Below are 21,719 nucleotides of genomic sequence, written 5' to 3' on the forward strand. Positions count from 1 at the left end.
CATTTTGTATCAGGAATTAAAAGATGCTCTACTTTGCAGTAACTGTCCAAGTTCTGTGGGATGAGAAATTCAAAGGATGTTGCAAGTGCACACCGTGAGGCGTGAAATAATTGGTTCCTGGTGACGTGGGAAGAGATATGATTGTTTCTGAAACTTTTTGGATTTAATTAGTATTCACACTATTAGAAGGTAGAGCACATTCCCTTTGGCTTCAAGGGATACAGACCTCTCTGCGTCCTTTTATTCTTACAAGTGTGCAGCATCATGCTAAACATATTCCAATTCTGGAAGACTTCTACTGGAGTTTTCACTATACTGACACCTTCTTGCATTTTCGAATGTCCTTGAGACCTCACTCCACAATCTATTCCTACTCTAAGCTTAGAACTTTGTGTTTAGAACTTTTTCATGTTTAGGAGAGAGAATCAGAGTTCCTTTAACCCCTTCCCCGCTCATGACGGAACCACTCCGTCATGAGCCACGGTTGCGCTGTGCTCATGACGGAGTGGTTCCGTCATGCTACGACCGTTGGCGGCCGCTCCGCCCACGCGGCGCTAATTCCCCGCCTGTGCGGGCGATTAGCGCAGTGGGCGGAGACGTGACGGAACCACTCCGTCATGAGCACAGCTCAACCGTGGCTCGTGACGGAGCGGTTCCGTCACGAGCACAGCGCCACCGCGCTGCCCCCAAACCACCCCCAGCGCTGCGGCGGAATTCCAGCCGCGGCGAAGGGGTTAAGGAAAACTTGTTTATAATTCTTAGCTTTTGTATTGTTGTGATTGTGACTATTTTATATCTTATTTTGCTGAGACTGAACCTATTGCGACATTTTAGCTTGCCAGTTGTGATCTTGTATTTTTTTAATATGCTTTTGAGATGCATATATAATAGATTGTTAATTGTCAATAAACTACATAACTTCAATTTACAATTCCTGTTACTCGTTTTGTGGCCAAATAGGCTACATGAAAGTTGAATTGTTTTCTTATTGCTGACTCCCTTGGCCTCTCAGTCAACTAAAACATTCATCAGATGAGAAATGGTAAATCACTCCCCTGTGCACTCACACCCATATGTTGAGGCTCTTCCTCAGCTGTGCCTGTGTCATACATCAATGGGATAACATGGGAAGAAGAGTTTTTCAATATAACTCTCGATGTCAGTGCCCAATACACTAACGTCAATCATGCGCCCGCCACGGCTACTTGCAGGCAATGTATTGTGGGCAAGAACAATTGCATTTTTTCCATACAGTGAAATGCTCTTGAAAATGATTTTTATTTAGATAATAATTCCTTTATGTATAATGGCAGACTATACAAACAGATACAGTGTATAAATAAGGGCAACGTTCTGACACTAACTGGGCCAGTTCATTTATGGGATGATAGGAGGAGCAAGTGCCAAATGTACATGGCATGTATGCCAATCGTGGAATATCTTGGTTGCATTACATTGACACTCTCTTTATCATTCATAAGAGATCTAAACATCTGGCAGTTGAAGTCCATGCTCTACAAAACTAATGAGTCGTAATGGCCATCTCCAGTGTCTATGTTTTCTTTCTCTTATCCCATTTCCCTTTCTCTGAGTCTACTGCTAACATACTACAACTGTTTTGGGTTGTAGTGGATATGCTGAAGTGTGGAAGCATACATTATTCCTATTGGATCAGGTTAGTGCGTTCTGACTGTCATGGGGATGTCAAACTAAGAGAAGGGATAACAAACTACCTATCGATTCTCTACCGAGGTCAAGTGGCTCAATGTAATAGGTACCCTTTGGTCAATTCTTGAGTAAATGTTATGTATATTGGGCAGACAATACATGTATGTCGTTTGTTTCCCAAACAGCCATGTCACAGGCCCCCGCAACACTGCCAGGAATACCTGACAGAAAATGTAATGGTAATTCTTGGGTTTGCCTGCCGGCATTCAAGCCTAGCAGCATTGAGTGCTTTCATCAGGGACATAAGAAAAATTGATTCAAGAAGACTTTAATCGTTTCCAAGGATGGTGGCTGCTTCAGATGTGGCTAGAAGAGCCACATCCTACAAAATTCCACTAACATGGTTTGGACTCCTATTACACAGAAAGCTAGTCTCCTCTTTCACATTTAGTACCACACTGCTTGACGAACATGGGTATCCATCTTATAATGTGGGTGTGAGGATGACTGAGAATTCAAACTAAATGCCTCTCAACACACACCAGTACATCTGCACTGCCTAGGCAGATGGACAAATAGTCACTATTCTCTGGGATTCTGGGCCAGGATTACAAGGCATAAAGCAAACGTTTGTTCACTGTGGGAAACTTCTTCCAGAAAGCAGTGTTATGGCCAGGTCAGACATAAACAAGATCTTCTACTGTCCAGGTAGGTGACAAAATAAAGAGAGGTATGGTAAGAGTTAGAAACAACATTTATTTATATAGACTGTCTTTTTGAGAATTACGTCAATGAACTGAAGATAGTGGAAACATTTCTGACTTGTTTTTAGAATGCTCACCTAGAAAAGATCAACGGCGCTTAAACAAACGGCTGGATGGGATCCTGGAGGCCATCACGGCGACCAAGGAGGCCTTGCATCAGGACATAGCGCAGGTTGCTACTGGGCTGGGACTCTTACGGGCCGATCATGCCAAACTGGCGGACAGAGTCAAAGACAACGAGGTGGCGATCCGGGAGCTCAAGCCGGCGGCGGCGACCGCAGAACGCAAAATCGCTGAGATCCTGGGTCGTTTGGCGACGCTGGAGAGGCGAGCGGAAGACGCCGAAGGACGCAATCGGAGAAATAACGTGAGGGTGGTGGGACTGCCGGAAAAAGTTGAAGGGGATGACGCCGTGGCATACATGGAGGACTGGTTCAGAAAGACCGTGGCCCCGGAGGGCCTCTCCCCCTTCTTCTCCCTGGAGCGGGCGCATAGGGTCCCGGCTCGCCCGCCGGCGCAGGGCCGCCCTCCCAGACCCATGTTGGTCAGGCTTTTGCATTATAGAGACAGGGACCTGCTGATCCAGAAGGCGCGTGCAAATGGCCCCTTCCAGGTGGCTAACAGCTCGGTCACGGTGTTCCCAGACTACACGCAGGAGGTACAGAAGAACAGGGCCTCCTTTCTGGCCGTAAAAAAGGAACTACGGATCGAGGGCCTACAGTACTCCCTGCTGTTCCCAGCGAAACTGCGGGTAATACTGAGCGGGACGACCCACTTCTTTCAGACCCCTGAGGAAGCGTGGACATGGCTGGAGTCGTATCGGGCGGGCACGGCCCGGGGAAGGACGGAGGAAAAAGGGAGGCAGAAACCGGCCCAAGTGCGGAAATCTCAACGTATCCGCAAGCGCAACAAACTTCAGAGAGCGGAGCGGGATGGACAGATGGCGGACGACAGGCGGAGGGCGCTGGCAGCGACGGCGATCATAACGGGCTCTCAAGGGGAGCAAACTTCAGTGGGCTCGGAGTCTGGCGAGGAGGCCGGGCAGTCCGGCGGAGAGATGTCGGAGGTTGACAGCTCCGGGGGGCCGGTGGTCACCCCACAGACGGCGGATGGACTCTTTAACGGGTGATGCGGAGGGTGGGGCCACATTGGTGATTCCGGGTTCTGACTGGGGGTCCCGGTGCTCGATGGACTTGCAGGTATGGTGGTGAGACATGCGGGGGATGCTGGGTGCGGGGCGGGGGGCTTGGCCTGCCCTAGGTCGGTTCTGACCACCCTCGAACGGCCCTTAAGGCTTTCTGTGGAGACGACCACAGAGTAGGGAAGGTTTGGTGGGTTGTAGGTTTGGATGGGGGCTGATAGTGCGTTATTAGGTCCTGTTCTGGGGAGTGGGTGGGGGGGAGTTTGTGGGGTTGTTCTGGTTGCGGGGTTCTATTGCGCTGCTGTAGGTGGGCCGGGGATGTTGGTGTGCGGGGGGGGTACTGGTTGCAATGGGGACATTACCTAATCTGAAATGCCTCACGTGGAATGTTCGTGGCCTCCGCACTATGTCAAGACGCCACAAGGTCCATGCCCATTTGGTGAGGCGAGGCATACAAATCGCACTCCTGCAGGAAACTCACTTAACCCAACAGGAACTCACTGCGCTGCAGAGGAGGTGGCGTGGCCAGGTGTTTGGGACTACATGCTCAGCGTTTGCCAGGGGAGTGTTGATATGGGTGCGGGCGGGAATCCCATTTCAGGCTACGACTCAGTTGGTGGACCCGGGGGGTAGATTTGTGGTGGTGGGAGGGAAGCTCTATGGTCAGGATATGGCCTTATGCAGTATATATGCCCCCAACACGGATCAGGCCCGCTTTTTTGTTAGTTTGACGGGTTCCTTGGCGCACTTCCTGGCGGGCCCCATATTGATAGGAGGGGACTTCAACTCGATCACTGATGTAGCACTGGACCGGTCGCATCCGCCACTGGCTGACTCGCCGGTGCGCCGATTAGCGGCGCACAGGGCGGACTGGCAGGAGAGGTGGGGGCTGATAGATGTGTGGAGGGAGCAGCATCCGGGACACAGGGACTATTCCTTCTTCTCCGCGTTACACGCGCTCCACGTTAGGATAGATGCTATGTTGTGCAGCAGGGACTTGGCGCCCGTGATGGCCCACACGGAGTACCTCACTAGAACTATATCGGACCACAACCCGCTGCTGTTGACGTTGCAGTGGCGGCGGCTGAGATCGGCGGTCCCGACATGGCGCTTGAGGCCAGAGGCATTGGAAGATCCAGTGTTTGGCGATGCGGTCAAGCGGGGCGTAGAGCAGTACTTTACGGAGAATGAGGGTTCAACGGCCACGAGGGCGATGGAATGGGACGCCATGAAGGTGGTGACCAGGGGAGTTTGCATGGGAACCTTTGCGAATGTGAGGACTACTATCCTGACGGCTCTGGAGAAGGCGGAAGGGGTGTTGAGGGAGCTGGAGCAGCGTAGGCCTGAGCGACCAGAGTTGCAGGACAGGCTGCTTGAGGCGAAGGAGGTGGTAGCGACGGAAACCGAGCGGCTGCGGGGCTTTGACTACAAGCGGTATCTCGTCAGAGTGCATGCGGAACGGGACAAGGTAGGAACGCTACTGGCTAGACTAGCGAACCCGGAACCCCGGGGCTGTCCGGTTCTCAGTATTAGAACGGAGACGGGGGAGATGGTTTACTCGCAGGGGGCGGTGCTCCAGCGGTTCAGGTCATACTATTCGGTCCTCTATGAGAGCCAGTTGGGGGTGGAGAACTCCGAGATTACTGATTATCTGGCGACTCTTTGCCTCCCCCGGGTAGATGCGGAAACTGCGATGGTGCTGGGAGGCCCCATTACGCTGCAGGAGATTCGGGTGGCTATTAAGCAGATGGCCAGAAACAAAACGCCGGGGGTGGATGGCCTGCCGATCGAATTCTACGCGCAGTTCGTGGATGCCTTGGCGCCCAGGCTCTTGCTGGTCTACACTGAGGCCATGGAGCTGGGGAGACTCCCACAGTCGATGAGGGAGGCCTTGGTGGTGCCGTTGTTGAAGCCCGGCAGGGATGCCTTGGATGTGACGTCATATAGACCTTTGTCTATGCTGACGGTCGACTACAAAATATTGAGTCGCATATTAGCCACTAGATTATTACCGCACATGACCAAACTGGTTCACGGGGACCAAGCCGGTTTTATCCCCACCAGGAGCACAGCCTGGAATATTCGCCGCCTGGTCCGTATCATGGATAACGTCTGGGACCCAGCACAGCGGCCGGCAGTGCTCGCCGTGGACATCGAAAAGGCTTTCGATAGCCTCGAATGGGGATACCTCGACGCGGTGCTCGAGAAGTCCGGCCTGGGGGAGGGGTTCGGACGTTGGACACGGGTCCTTTACTCCTTCGCTACGGCCAGGGTGCGGCTGGGAGCGGTCGTGTCCGCAGCATATCCAGTACGCAGGGGCACACGGCAGGGTTGCTCGTTATCTCCCCTGCTGTTCGCCTTGGCGATGGAGCCTTTGGCGGCGCAAGCGCGGACAGGAGCGGTGTACGGCGGGGTTCGTTGTGGGGAGGAGGAACATCATATATCCCTGTACGCGGATGACCTCCTGCTGTACCTGGAGGACTCCGGGGATGCCTTGGAAGGGGCTGTGGAGATGCTCTCGCGCTTTGGCGAGCTCTCGGGCCTCAGGGTCAACTGGACCAAAACCTGCGTTTTCCCGCTGCGGGCAGAGGTCCCGTATTGCCCTCCCACTCGGGATGTGGTATGGGAAGCTAAATGCTTTACTTACCTGGGAGTCCGGATATACCACGATGTCGAAAATCTCTTGGACGGTAATGTAGGGCGTTGCATAAGGGCTTTGAGGGGGTGCATGGCCTTTTGGGCTGCCCTCCCGCTCTCGGTGCTGGGCCGGGTCGCGTTGCTGAAGATGGTGGCTCTGCCCCGACTGCTCTATTACTTCCGCACACTGCCGATATGGATCCCGCAGAGGATCTTTAAAGAATTGAGGTCGCAGATCATCAGCTTCCTATGGGGGACGGGACGGCGACGGGTAGCTCTGACAGTTCTGATGCGGCCTAAACTGGAGGGGGGACTGGCGGTCCCCGATTTTGAATTATACTACCTGGCGGCGCAGCTACAAGTGCTGACACAGAATGTGGCCAGGGTATTCCGGGGCCCGGAGCCGGGACGAGGGACGGGCATCCAGAGACATGTCCTGTCTTACATAGTCATGCAACAGAAGTTAGACCTGAGAGATTTGTCCATCGAGGAGCGGACTCTCCGGCTATGCTGGCAGAGGGGCATGCGGAGAGCAAAGACGGTGAGACCTTATGCACCGGAGATCCCGCTGGGGATGCTGACGGCGCTGCCGCATGGAGGCGACTGGTCCCCGCTAGCGGAGTGGGAGGAGCTGGGGTTGCAGATGGTGGGGGACCTCTATATAGATGGGGCGCTGGCCCCCTTCGGGGCTTTGCAGGAGCAGTTTGGCCTCCCGGATGGGAGTTATCTCCTGCACGCGGCGGTGAGCGCGGCAATACAAAAACACTGGAGAAAGGGGCTGGAGGAGCCCACTGTGGCACTAACCTGCCAGTACGTGGCAATGGCGGCGGGCACGATCAAGGCGGTGACATGCCTACAGGCTAGACTGCTGCAGGAGGGGTTGGAGCCGCTTGCGGCACTGAAGGAGCGGTGGGAGGAAAGCATAGGCAAACCCATTCCGGACACGATCTGGAGCCACGTCCTGCGGAGGACATGGAAGGGTAGCGGGAATGCCCGCTTTCAGCAGGTGCACTTCTTCATCGTTCACAGGGCGTATTTGACCCCGGGAAAGATTAGCCGGCACTTTAAGGTGCAGGAGGCCGCTTGCCCGCGCTGCCTCACACTGGGAGCTGAACTAGAGCATATGCTGTGGGGGTGCCCGAAACTCGGGTCGTACTGGGCTGAGGTGGGAGAGATCTTGAATACTGCGACGGATAGGGAGGTCGAGTTTGATATGGGGGCGTGCCTGCTGCTCTGGTTCCCTCACACAGCAAAGACAAAAGTGACGAGTAAATTTATTGACTTGGGGCTTATGTTGGCTCAGAGAGAGATTACGTGGCACTGGAAGTCCCGGGAGGGCCCATCAATCGGGCGGTGGCTCTCCGAGTTATTAAAATGGTCTAGATGTGAGAGTGAAGTCAGACGGCGCCAAGCGATTAAGGCGGACAATGAAAAGGGGTTAGAGTGGGTGAGGGCATGGGAGCAGATCGAGCAGGCCCTGCAGGATTGCCGGCTCGAGCGGGCGGAACGGGAGCGTGAGGAGAACGGAGTTCCTTGAGGCTGAGGACAATAGATGTAACCCTGATAGCTGGCACGACTTAGAGTTAGGGACCACTGGAGGGGCCCGCAACAGCAGCAGTTGGAGGGGGTGGGATGGGAGGGGGGGGAGTTCCTGAGGTGGGAGGGTAATGCTATATTGTGTTGGATGAGGAATGTAGCTGTTGGGACAGAAAAGCAGAGGCTCCCATGGGGCATGATCCAGGCACCGCTGTGAGGCGGTAGTTGTGTTACATTGCTTAACTGTCTATATATGCCGCCCGGCCCCCGGGATGTGGGCTGAATGGCTGTGTGCATTGCTAAACCGCAGAATATGACCGGAGATTGTAGGGGGTGCCGGTTGCCCCGATGGTTATGTTGCTGAAAATGTTGCAATAAAAAACATGTTTTAAAAAAATGAAGATATGTAATGTTCATTCATATTTACACCTGGGTTTCACGTTATATTGCATTTATTTCGAAAATGACTTTGTATACGTAACCATAAACTCATTTATTCACATTATGCATTTAGTTATATGTGCACGGATAATCATATATGCGAAGTGCACATTGAAATTCTTGACTAAAGTTAGCCTAACTGAAGGCCTTAATTTTGAAATGTATTTTGCTTGGTTAGCATGATCCTTCTTTTCCTGGTGCGTTCTCATTATTTCATAGCTAGTGAAAGGATTATTGTTGTATTATTGATAGTGAGGCCTGAGAAGAGAAATTTTGGCAAGAACGTGTAGGCCAAATGAACAGAAGAAGCCTCCTATTCATTTTGTATCAGGAATTAAAAGATGCTCTACTTTGCAGTAACTGTCCAAGTTCTGTGGGATGAGAAATTCAAAGGATGTTGCAAGTGCACACCGTGAGGCGTGAAATAATTGGTTCCTGGTGACGTGGGAAGAGATATGATTGTTTCTGAAACTTTTTGGATTTAATTAGTATTCACACTATTAGAAGGTAGAGCACATTCCCTTTGGCTTCAAGGGATACAGACCTCTCTGCGTCCTTTTATTCTTACAAGTGTGCAGCATCATGCTAAACATATTCCAATTCTGGAAGACTTCTACTGGAGTTTTCACTATACTGACACCTTCTTGCATTTTCGAATGTCCTTGAGACCTCACTCCACAATCTATTCCTACTCTAAGCTTAGAACTTTGTGTTTAGAACTTTTTCATGTTTAGGAGAGAGAATCAGAGTTCCTTTAACCCCTTCCCCGCTCATGACGGAACCACTCCGTCATGAGCCACGGTTGCGCTGTGCTCATGACGGAGTGGTTCCGTCATGCTACGACCGTTGGCGGCCGCTCCGCCCACGCGGCGCTAATTCCCCGCCTGTGCGGGCGATTAGCGCAGTGGGCGGAGACGTGACGGAACCACTCCGTCATGAGCACAGCTCAACCGTGGCTCGTGACGGAGCGGTTCCGTCACGAGCACAGCGCCACCGCGCTGCCCCCAAACCACCCCCAGCGCTGCGGCGGAATTCCAGCCGCGGCGAAGGGGTTAAGGAAAACTTGTTTATAATTCTTAGCTTTTGTATTGTTGTGATTGTGACTATTTTATATCTTATTCTGCTGAGACTGAACCTATTGCGACATTTTAGCTTGCCAGTTGTGATCTTGTATTTTTTTAATATGCTTTTGAGATGCATATATAATAGATTGTTAATTGTCAATAAACTACATAACTTCAATTTACAATTCCTGTTACTCGTTTTGTGGCCAAATAGGCTACATGAAAGTTGAATTGTTTTCTTATTGCTGACTCCCTTGGCCTCTCAGTCAACTAAAACATTCATCAGATGAGAAATGGTAAATCACTCCCCTGTGCACTCACACCCATATGTTGAGGCTCTTCCTCAGCTGTGCCTGTGTCATACATCAATGGGATAACATGGGAAGAAGAGTTTTTCAATATAACTCTCGATGTCAGTGCCCAATACACTAACGTCAATCATGCGCCCGCCACGGCTACTTGCAGGCAATGTATTGTGGGCAAGAACAATTGCATTTTTTCCATACAGTGAAATGCTCTTGAAAATGATTTTTATTTAGATAATAATTCCTTTATGTATAATGGCAGACTATACAAACAGATACAGTGTATAAATAAGGGCAACGTTCTGACACTAACTGGGCCAGTTCATTTATGGGATGATAGGAGGAGCAAGTGCCAAATGTACATGGCATGTATGCCAATCGTGGAATATCTTGGTTGCATTACATTGACACTCTCTTTATCATTCATAAGAGATCTAAACATCTGGCAGTTGAAGTCCATGCTCTACAAAACTAATGAGTCGTAATGGCCATCTCCAGTGTCTATGTTTTCTTTCTCTTATCCCATTTCCCTTTCTCTGAGTCTACTGCTAACATACTACAACTGTTTTGGGTTGTAGTGGATATGCTGAAGTGTGGAAGCATACATTATTCCTATTGGATCAGGTTAGTGCGTTCTGACTGTCATGGGGATGTCAAACTAAGAGAAGGGATAACAAACTACCTATCGATTCTCTACCGAGGTCAAGTGGCTCAATGTAATAGGTACCCTTTGGTCAATTCTTGAGTAAATGTTATGTATATTGGGCAGACAATACATGTATGTCGTTTGTTTCCCAAACAGCCATGTCACAGGCCCCCGCAACACTGCCAGGAATACCTGACAGAAAATGTAATGGTAATTCTTGGGTTTGCCTGCCGGCATTCAAGCCTAGCAGCATTGAGTGCTTTCATCAGGGACATAAGAAAAATTGATTCAAGAAGACTTTAATCGTTTCCAAGGATGGTGGCTGCTTCAGATGTGGCTAGAAGAGCCACATCCTACAAAATTCCACTAACATGGTTTGGACTCCTATTACACAGAAAGCTAGTCTCCTCTTTCACATTTAGTACCACACTGCTTGACGAACATGGGTATCCATCTTATAATGTGGGTGTGAGGATGACTGAGAATTCAAACTAAATGCCTCTCAACACACACCAGTACATCTGCACTGCCTAGGCAGATGGACAAATAGTCACTATTCTCTGGGATTCTGGGCCAGGATTACAAGGCATAAAGCAAACGTTTGTTCACTGTGGGAAACTTCTTCCAGAAAGCAGTGTTATGGCCAGGTCAGACATAAACAAGATCTTCTACTGTCCAGGTAGGTGACAAAATAAAGAGAGGTATGGTAAGAGTTAGAAACAACATTTATTTATATAGACTGTCTTTTTGAGAATTACGTCAATGAACTGAAGATAGTGGAAACATTTCTGACTTGTTTTTAGAATGCTCACCTAGAAAAGATCACCAGGGGGGCATACATTGCAGAGATTTGTCTAAAAAAAAGTGAACAAAAAGCACAACTCACAGGCAGGCACCAGTGGTGTCTGTTGGTGAGGCAGGCACCACTGGTCCAGCTGCTTTAGCTGCACAAGAACCTGCACTTGGACCTGTTTAGTAGTCTGGGGCCACAAAGATCTGCAAACCTTGCTGGATACTGTTGCCAGTTTAGAGAAAATGTCAAGAAAAGAAATAAAGACATCATAGACCACATATTGTAGTCAGACATCAAAGGCAATTTGTTTTTAGTTTTTGTTAAACGCTTCTAACAATTCCTAGCAAATGTGGAATAACATGGGCAATTCTTTTGAATGTGTCAAAGGAATTAGCTATTTAAAAAGCACAGTTTTGGAAGTCTCTTTTCCTTTTCCCCTGTGATTGGAGAATAGGCTCCAAACAGGAACAGGAAAAGGAGTTATGACAAAAAAACCTGGCACATTCTTGTAAATAAAATGAAAGAATAAATAAATAAAAGGGACAGAGTGGGGAAGCAGAAAGGTTTAAGTGGGAACAGGGATGCAGAGAGCAGAGGAGGCATGGATGAAGAAAAGGTAGAGACCTATTCTAAGCCTCTTTTTCACACAGAATTCCAACAGAAAAGGAGGTGGAGGAGGGGGAATGTAAAAGGAAATGACAGAACGAGCGGCAAGGAAGGTCAGTCGCGGTCGGTCCAGGTAACAGCGGTGAGTCGGTGGGGCTGTGTAAGGGGACATTCCGAGTGACGAGGCCGAGGGAAATTAATCATTTATTTAATTTTCTCTCTGCATCGTCCCTCGGAATCCCCCTACACTGCCTCACCGCTATTACCTGGACGAACCGCGGCTGGGAAGGATGAAAGCAGGAGGTAATAAGGAGATAAAAAGAAGGGATTTTAGAGGGGTCTCTAAAATACTCTCTAGATAACAAGACTGAAAGCTAATGTTAACCTTGGGGGATTTTCCAACAAGCAAATCACAGTGCAAACTGCCATCATCACATGAGCATAGTGATGACACCAATCATGCCAACAGGCTTTTTCAATGAATCCATTTTCTACTTTCAGTGACTTACTGTTATGTTGCTTGGTGATGTGGAACACCGCTGTAGCAGTATGACACATGGAATGTTTATATTCAAGCATGAATGTACAGTCAGTTAGGTGGTGAACACATGGAAGGAAGGACGTGCTCCCTGATGCTCCTCAGCTACCAATTAACTGAATGGAATACATACACCAGTGTGCGAGTATTTATGTACACAACACTGGCGACGAGGGCTGAGGAGCTAAATGAACCTAAGTGGGACATTACTTTGCTGGGCAGACCTTATCGCTTCTGAATGCATTTAATCGCCTTCTGAGTACTTAAGTCAGAAGTGTTGGAGGAGTTTGATTTATTGTGGCTGGAGTTATTGCGGCAGATTGGAGTGCTTGTTTTACTGCAGGAGTTATTGTGGCAAATTAGAGTGCTTCATTACTGTTCTAGAGGGTCTTGGCTTTTCCAACGGCCTCTTCAGTGTGAGCCTGCTGCACGGCACCAGCTATTTGTGCAGCGTGGTGTTTCTGCACCTGTGTTTTACTGCTCACGTCTGCTATGCGACACCGGCCATTCCTGGAGTACCGGGTGACGTTTCTCAGCGCTCGTCAGCTGTGGCTCTTTCATCTACACTATTACATTGGGCCAGGAAGTGAGCTCGTCATCATGCGAGGTCACGTCGCATTACCTTGATGGAGTGGGGATTCGAAAAAGAAACCCGCTCTTGTTGAGTACCCCTGTAACATATACTAATGTTAAGTAGATAGAATACTAATGTGCACCTATACATTACATTGGGCAAACCGCTTCGCAAATTGAATGAAATTAATCTTAACCAAACGTAAATAACCAAAGATGTAATAATATGGTGAGTAGAATGTGTTGTGAATGGCTTACACTGCAAATTATGCGCATAATATATTAGAAGGCATGTCGTGTGATGCTTAAGTAAAACTAATTGTCATTGCTTTTACATATGCTTTGCTGAAATAACTGCTAACTTGCCTCTGGGTAAAGGAGGGTGGTTAACAGTGAACGTTTCATTACCACATTATTAATAAATGTCTGTTTTCAGTTCTTTTAGTAAAAGGACAAGTCGCCATGTTTTTAAAATTGACCAAACTATGATGAGTGACACTTGCAGTGCGCACAAACCACGTGATACTGTGGAAAAACTTGCTGAGCCTGCTGAAAGAGTGTGATGCGGTGAAGGACACGACACTTGAAGAGCGACCAACTTCTTTGTTTCCGTGTGAAAGTCTGCGAATTTATAAAATGTATAAACTTTGTCCTTAACATTCTACATTTTCCTCATGAGAGAGTAGGGATGTCTATTGAATAGGTGGGAAACGAAAATGAACAACGGGGTAGTTAAAGAAAGCATGATCTAATGTCGAATGACCATCCACCCCTCATTTTTAACCAATCCCGTAGCTAGAATGGGTGACATTAGCAACTTTAGTGGGATGGACAAGTACGAAAAAGTGTATAAAGAATGGGTGATTTAGGGGTGGGGTGAGAACGGGTCGATGATGCGAGATCTTTGAGGGAAACGGAGAGAGTGAGGGTGCGTTGCTGATTGACGGGTTGCAGAGAGGCCTAGTCGATCCAGTCCTATCTTTATCCTGATCTTAAGACTTTGATCCCTGACACTCTGATCTGGGGTCCCCTGCCACTGCCTAGGCCAGGCTGGTGGTTTTACCCGTTCCTATTCTCTTGGGTTGGTTTCTTGATAACTCGAGAATTCATTTTGTGCTTTTGTCTCTTCTTATATCTTTCTGAAATGAGAATTTTGAATTGATGAATATTGCCTGATGTCTCTTCATCTATCCCCTCCCATGTGACAAATGTATTTGCTGAGATTGGTTATTTGCTAGATGATTATTAGATTGTATTCTCTCTCATGAGGTGTTTTCCAAATTAATGCATTGAGTTAGATAACATTTAATAACTTACAAAAGTTTGTGGTTATTTGCGTTTGTCAATGATTTGAAATGACTATTGACCTTCAATTAATCAATTAATTGATCCATCGATCAAGTAGATGAAGAATTGATCCGAGGTGATTATTTGAGAAGTTGTGTAAATTAATGACTATGTATTGTCTGTGCAGAAAATGCTAACTTGACCCCCAGCGTAACAGGGACAATTGTGTGTATGTGTATGGGCCACATTACATGGAATTGTTGAATGCCCGTCCCTGTCCAAAAATTATTGAGTCTGCGCTGGATCAACCTTGCTCAGTGGACATTTTTGTTTTACTTTTACCATGATCAGAGAGGATCATCTGATCTGTGCTGCGTTATGAATCAACTTTCTGCAATTTAATTTGAATTCTTCGTTTTTCTTCATATTTACTGTGAGTACTCATTTTTTTCCCTTGCTTTGAAAGCACATTTGTTTTTCTTTTCTTTCTACTGCTTCTTCCTATGCCCATCTTCCTGCTTTGTGCTCATTGGATGGTGAAGAGCAGTACAGGGAACTAGTCCTAAGGTGAAGTAAGCACACAGGACAAGTCCATTCACCATGAGTACACAAAGTTATAATAATATTAGTCCGCCTCAAGCATTTTCGGCATCTGGGTTGGAGCCTTCTTTGAAGTGATTGGAGTGGAAGGCATACTTGTCCAATTATATTGAGGCGGTGGATGAAGCTGGAATGATGGCTCCTTAGGGCTAGCTGGGTTGAAAGTATGCAAGTAAATTACCAAAACTGTTGTTTTGGGTGAGGTTAATGTGTATAATCTTGCATTGATGCATCTAGATAATTACTTTGCACCTAAAGTTGGATGGGGATAACTAGATTGAAATTTTTCCCAATGAAGCAGGGTAAGTGAGAAACTGTGTCCAACTACTTCTCCAAACTTAAAAAGCTGGCGTTGGGCTGCAGGTTTAGAGTATCACATGATGAGCTAATCAGAAATCAGATGGTAATGCATGCCTGTAATCACGCTATACAGGAGAGGCATTGGGTCAATGGGGATGCACCGTTGGAAGACATTTTAGCTATTGTACACAAAGCTGAAATTTCGAGTAGGTTTGGTGTTGCACACAGACAGGAATTGCAGGTGACTGAAGTAGTGGGGAAGATTAATAACACTTCAGATAAGAAAGTACCAACCAAAGTTAGTCGGAGCAAAGCAAGAGGAAAGGAGAAAGCGAGATGCTATAGATGTGACAGTAAAGATCATTTGGCATACAGTAGAAATTGCCCAGTGGTTAAACAAAAATGTGGGAATTGTGGTAAGAGTGGTGAGGAATTGTTGTGCTTGCTCCAGTGCTGATAAATCTTTGCGGACCTTGCGCCCAGCTATGGTTGATGGTTTCCATTTTAAAGAACCATGGGATACGGTTGATGTTGACATTATGGGACCTGTGGGGGATTCACACAAGTGTGTGATTGTTTTGCTTGATTTATTTTCCAGGTGGCCTGTGGTTAGAGTAGTGGAGAAAGCCGACACTGCTACTGTTTTTAGTGTTTTTAGATGATACTTTCACATCAGAAGGCATTCCATCTTCCATCTTAAGTGACAATGGTGTTCAGTTCTTGTCTAATAAGTCTAAAACATATTTTGAGAAAATAGGACTAAGGCACAGAACTACATATTTATATAACCTGAGTGGAAATGGAATGGTGGAAAGATTTAACCGAGTACTGAAAAGCACCATTCAGTTGGCCATGAAATATAATAAGGATTGGATTACACAGTTAGGGAAGACTGTGTGGTCATATCGGGTCACAAGTAACGATGCTACTGGGTTACACCCTTTTGTAATCATGAGAGAGAAGAAGCCCAGATCTAAACACAATCCTGATTGGTTCTTTGTTACAAGAGTTGTGTAATGGTCAAAAGAAGAAGTGCAGAACCGGATGGAAGTGACGTATACTAGAAGTAAGAATTATTACAATATCTAATATGGGGTGAGACCTTCCCTATATAGAGGTAGGAGATTGGGTGCATGTCAATAAAACAGGTATTGTCGTGAAGGATGAGAGTTGTTTTTTTGAACCAGAAGAAGTGGTGGACGTTTTGCATAATGCTATGAGATTGAGGAATGGGAAAGTGTGGAATTTGAATAGAATTGCAGTTGAAAGAAGGATTGATGGAGATAAGGAGGATAAATATGATTGATTACAGGATGAAGTTGAAGGTAATGCTTCAGGTGATATGTCTGGTATGGAAGGGCAAGTAATGCAGAGTGAGAATTCCATGGAGGCTGCAAAAGACGAATCTGGGGGAAATGACAAGCATGTTGGCGCAGACACTGAGGATGTGTTGGAGGAGGTTGAACCTTGTCCTGGGGAGACAGAGGATATCGACTCCTGTCAAACTTCTGTGAGAAGGAGGAAGGCTTTGTGTTGGCTAATGGATTATTTTGTCAACAATAAATAATTGTTTTTATGCATAAGACATGGTTTACATCCAGGTCAGAAACAATGCAAATCATTACATGCTATGAAGCTTTGCGCTGTCAAGGGCATATTATTGAGGGAAACATTGCCGCTTTTTCAGCACATAGCGCCGAAAAAGCGCCATTCTTTTTATCACCCTATTTGCGAGGACACGCTAACAAGCATTAGCGCGTGTTTCCTTGCGACTTTGCATGTCAGCGATCAATATCGCTAATGACATGCAAAGTAGGCATTCCCAAGCTAAACAATATGGAAAATCCAAGCTAACATGGCTTCGTGATATTAGCAAGCCGTGCAGCAGACCTGCGAAGTGATAAAAATAACCGCGCTAACCGCAGGTATGTAACTCCTGCTTTTAAAATGACTTAGGCATACTGATAATGGGAGGTGGATTGCCATGTTAGGTCCACACTCCCCTATCAGCAAGCCTCTCCTTAGCGCTGTGAAATCTTCGCTGGATTTCACGCGCTAATCCTGTTATTCGCTGGAATTACATCACCTGTTAGCAAAACGTTGATAATACGTCGCTAACACGGCGATGTAATACAGCGATACTGTGAATCGCGCTAAGCACGATTTGCGATAATTATCGCATGTCCTCGATTATATACCCCTTAATGCCTTAGCTTAGTAATGTTTTATGTTAAGTAGGATTATTTGTTTTAGTACGTTTATATTCTGTTTTTAAAAAAAAAATATTTCTCTTTATAATGGAAAGGGATGGGGTGTGTAATGTTGCTTAGGGATGTGGAACACCGCCGTAGCCGTGTGACACATATGATGTTTATGTTCAAGCATGAAGGAATGTACGGGCAGTTGGTTGGTGGACACATGGAAGGAAGGACGTATTCACCAATAAACTGGATGAAATACATACACCAGTGTGCAAGTATTTATGCATGCAACACTTACCATAATCCATAAAATCTGAGGACGAGGATTGTTAAAGATCTGTCCATGAAAACAGGAGCCATGCAATACTTAATTAATATGTGCAGGAGATACATTTACATATGATGAGCACGTGCATAACCACTTACGTGGCTAGACATTATCCTATAAATCTGACATCAATCTGGTCCTTCTGATCTGACCAACCTTCCCAGCCACCCTGAATTAAGTAGAGCATACCCATTTATGACAACTATGACATATTGGTGGACCTTTATATGTTATTAAGAATTAAAACATATATTCATCTTTAGAATGTTCACATAACCGCACAGTGAGATTTCCTAAGGCTGTCTTGGCCTCACCAAGCAGCACCAAAGCTTCATGGTATGGCTTTAGAGTACCAGCTATCAATACTGTGGGTAATATTTACAGATGGGTACTAACAGTACAGCTGATGTACACTGGAAGCCTCCCCATTCAATTGTTTCCTACATACCCCGAACAAGGAACAGCCGCTGCTAGGTAAAGCAAAAGTGAAAAACAAACCCTCAAGCTATGTCCGGTAGGCATACCATGTAGCCTGTGTACTCAAAATGATAAAATATGAAAGTTCTCCAGAGTGCTAGTAGACATCTCTGAGTGCACCAGTGACATTTGTTGTTTTTTGTATTCTCCAGACTTTGGGTATTTGTGTTTAGAATTTTTTTCTAAAAAATTGTTGGCATGGCCACAGCATGGGATACCTGCTGTCAATGTCAAGGGAGAGGAGTTGGCCTAACGGCTAGGGCGGTCGACCTCGGAGCTGGGGAACCAGGCTCAAGTCTCAGCAAGGACGCGCAACATTCTGTGATTCTGGGCAAATCACTCAATCTGCCCGTGCCTATCAAAAACAAGCATTGGCATAGCCAACAGGCCTCGCCTTTGGAACCTTCTAAGTATTTAGCCATGCAGCACATTATCCTGGGTGCCGTGCTGCCAGGGATTGAAGCATTGTCAGGCTTATCGGCATCCCGTTTTGCATCTTGTGCAGTAGCTCATTGGTGAATATTGCGATCAGATTTTTCTGACTGCCATTAGGGCAAAATGAAGAAAGTAATGCAATAAACATATGATACAGCTGTTTATAAAACGATTTTGGTGTGTAATATTATTCTAGCGCGAACAAAATTCAGATCCATGCGTAACTTGTGAAAAAACGAATTAAACTGATTTGCCAACATTTATGCTGTTTGTTTAATAAGGAACAGAACAAAGATTGGAGAGATGATGAGGGGCAAATTAAAAAGGTCAATGACAAAATCCGTGTGATCGTAGTTACGTCCCGCCGAGTGGTCCAGTGTTACATGTGCGACAACTTCAGCCTACAACGGAAAATGCCTCTCTGATTGGCACACGCTTTAGTACTTGGGCGATACATGGACACGGAGAAGCACCAACTCCTGGCTGCTGTTCGTGGAGAAAGGAAGCAGTAGAGGAGAGGCTACAATGTGCCCTGGCATGGAATGTGCCCTAGCAGCTATGTTATCAGAACCCCGCTTACCAGTTGTAACAAACTGTGTGATCCCTCATATATGATTGGTATGCCCAGCATACAGTTCTCCACGGAGCAAATGGCTCAAACCAATTTGACTGAACTTGGGTACTAGTTCGAGTGCTACTGCTCTGCGAATATTGGAGACCAGCAGACAAGAGGCAAATGTGATCGCTATAGCGAAGTTTTTAGGCTGGGTGTGGAGAATTAGACAAAAGATTGAAAGCAAGCAGACTGCGACAGTGCTTAGTTAGACACTATCTTCTGCTTAGCTCTCCAGCCCGGTTATTTATTATACTTCTTAATCAGTATTGAGACCCGCTGGTATAGAATATTATATGAATCATTATTAGCCTGCACCAATTTTACTTTTTGTACTGTAAAAAAGCCTGTATAAGCCTTTTTAATAAATATATACATTGCTTGTCTTTTTAACATGTTTTATCATATTTCTATGTATAATCCTTGTTGAGAACTGGATTTTACACATGTACTCTTTGGTGATGTAAATATTTATTGTCTTTTATGATCAGTGTGGTCGAAATAAAGACTAATAAACAGCAACAGTGTGATCCTGCAGAAGTCAGTCTCTGCGCTGAGTTATTTTATGCACCAAAATTAGAAGCATTTAGAAACTGCCTAACTTCCAGTATTTAGTGCTGAAAAACTTCCCTGATTAGCAGTTTAATTCCCCATATTGACACAAGCCTCAGCTCACTGGTGACATCTAATAAGGCAGAAAGGGGTCCCTGTTCAAATGGGGCATGGCCTAACTCTTCCAGCTGGACTATCCCATCTGGGCCTGAAACTGGTCTCGTTTCCATGTGGCTGATTTCTGTCCACATTGGCTCAAATAAACTACAAACAATGGAATGGAATGTGCATAGTATAATTACCAGTCCTTCCAATGTACTCAAGAATTTCTTTTCATCCGTTTTGTGTTTCTCTCCAAGTTGTTGAATGTCAGTCTGGCATAGGTTTCCAACATTCCTTGCCTTCTGATTTTGGGGGCTGTGGGTGGATAGGACAAGTTCCATCTCAATCATGAGGCCCAATAGGGAAATGCATTTGCAGCCTAGTAGTGTAGCCCGAATTGGGGCAGTGGGGCAGATACCAGGACGGAGTTGTTGTTTTTGTGTAATTACACAGATTTGCAAGAAAATGATGTGATATTTATTACACTTAATTACACGAAATAAGAACCCGTCATTTAACGCTTTATTTTTGTACAAAATGATTTCAGCACAATACACAATTGTCAAGCAACAGCTGGTTGTTCGCATTGTTTTTACGCTCCCTTGCTATAATTTGGCTGCGAACTGCAGCGTAATTATGTGACATGTGAAGAGCAGAGTTGTCAAAGAACTTCAGCGCCGCCAAAGACCAATCTTATATCAACTTCACACCATTGCTCAACAAGAGAACAAAAATAACCTTTGGATAATAAACATTAAAAATAAAGTAAATATAAGGGAAGGTCCGAGCACAGAAATGTTCCGAAACCCAGGCTGAGATCGGTGTCTGAACATGAAGCGCTGCGCCATAGTTCTGATAAAAGGTGCTCTGCAGCACAAGAGAACAAAAACAACCTTCGGAAAATAAACAGAAAGTAAATAGACAAGCATGTCAAAGAAAAGCAGGACGGCGCGTTGAGCGTTCTGAAAGGCAATAAATTCCTTTAGCAGATAACAATCAAAAGCGAAGCGAAAGCACATGACCAAGGAGGAATGCATCAGCCAGTCTGCTCGCTCCTGAGACCCCTAGGCCATGGGAGTGAACATTTTAAGAAGAGGTGGGACATGCACCCGCCTTTGGCCAATTACGTGCTTTCATTTTTTCAAAGCCACACGCAGAGGCCAATTGATGTGACAACCACATGCACGAGCACTCTGAATGCTTTCTGAATGTCTGGGGTAATTCCAAGAGGCCCTCTCCTAGAGCAGCGCATTCGCGCTGCTCTCTAAGCGAGACCTAATGAATATGTCCTCATGTAACGCAACTGGTGCTCCCATAAAGCGCTCTGATACTCTATACCTTCGGGTCAAGTTCACTTTATATAAAACTCTGTAAAAATAAATAGATAAATGTAGGGCTAATGCCAGTGAAGTGAAAACTGCATCAGTAAAAAATAGACTGGATCTTAGTGATAAACAAAAGTTAGAATACCAAACTCTAAATAACTCACCTTTGAATTTAGTGTAAATCTGCTAATCCTCTCTTAATGACATTACAATTTAAGTTAGCAACTTGTCTCTTTTTACAGTGACATCATGTCAGTTTTTTATGCTTTTAATCCTGTCCTTCTCGATTGCCTGTGCACAAGACACCATGAGGTCACCCAATACAAAGTTACCTTGAACATCAGGATTTGCCAACATGTAGAGCAAGGCCCAGGCTAGGGTGGCAGTAGTAGTTTCGGAACCTGCCATAAAGAAGTCAAATACAACTTGTATCATGTTTTCTTCACTGAAGGTCCTGTTTTCACCCTGGAAAGAATGGAGAAGAATAAAAAACACACCATCACATTTAGGCTTTTCATAGCAATCAGTAGTACCTATTCTAAAGTAACTCTTGTGCAGTAGTTATATAACTTGTGCTGTGATTTTGCAAGTGATTCGAACCCCAGCACCAATCTATAATTTTCCGACAGATCCTGTGCAACTTCGAATCAAGTACACCCAACTTCTGACATAAATTTGTCAATGAAAAGCAAATCAAAATAATCTTTCCAAGTACTGCTCTGAGAATCTGGAATTATATTATTACTGCAGAGTATTCAAGTCATATTACGATGATCTTGCATTTGGT

General features: G+C 46.0%; 1 protein-coding gene across 2 annotated transcripts in view; it reads right to left on the minus strand.

Moving 5' to 3' along the window:
- The window catches only part of LOC146832701 (cytochrome P450 2J5-like), a 323,369-nt gene that overhangs the window by 114,467 nt on the left and 187,183 nt on the right, over positions 1-21,719 (minus strand). For both annotated transcript variants that reach the window (XM_085605996.1, XM_085605995.1), the window contains exon 6: positions 21,265-21,397. In XM_085605996.1, coding sequence (XP_085462122.1) covers positions 21,265-21,397 — 133 coding nt within the window. The remainder of the gene's footprint in view (positions 1-21,264; positions 21,398-21,719) is intronic.

This window comes from Triturus cristatus, chromosome 5_1 (genome assembly GCF_964204655.1).
Source record: "Triturus cristatus chromosome 5_1, aTriCri1.1, whole genome shotgun sequence".
NCBI lineage: Eukaryota > Metazoa > Chordata > Amphibia > Caudata > Salamandridae > Triturus > Triturus cristatus.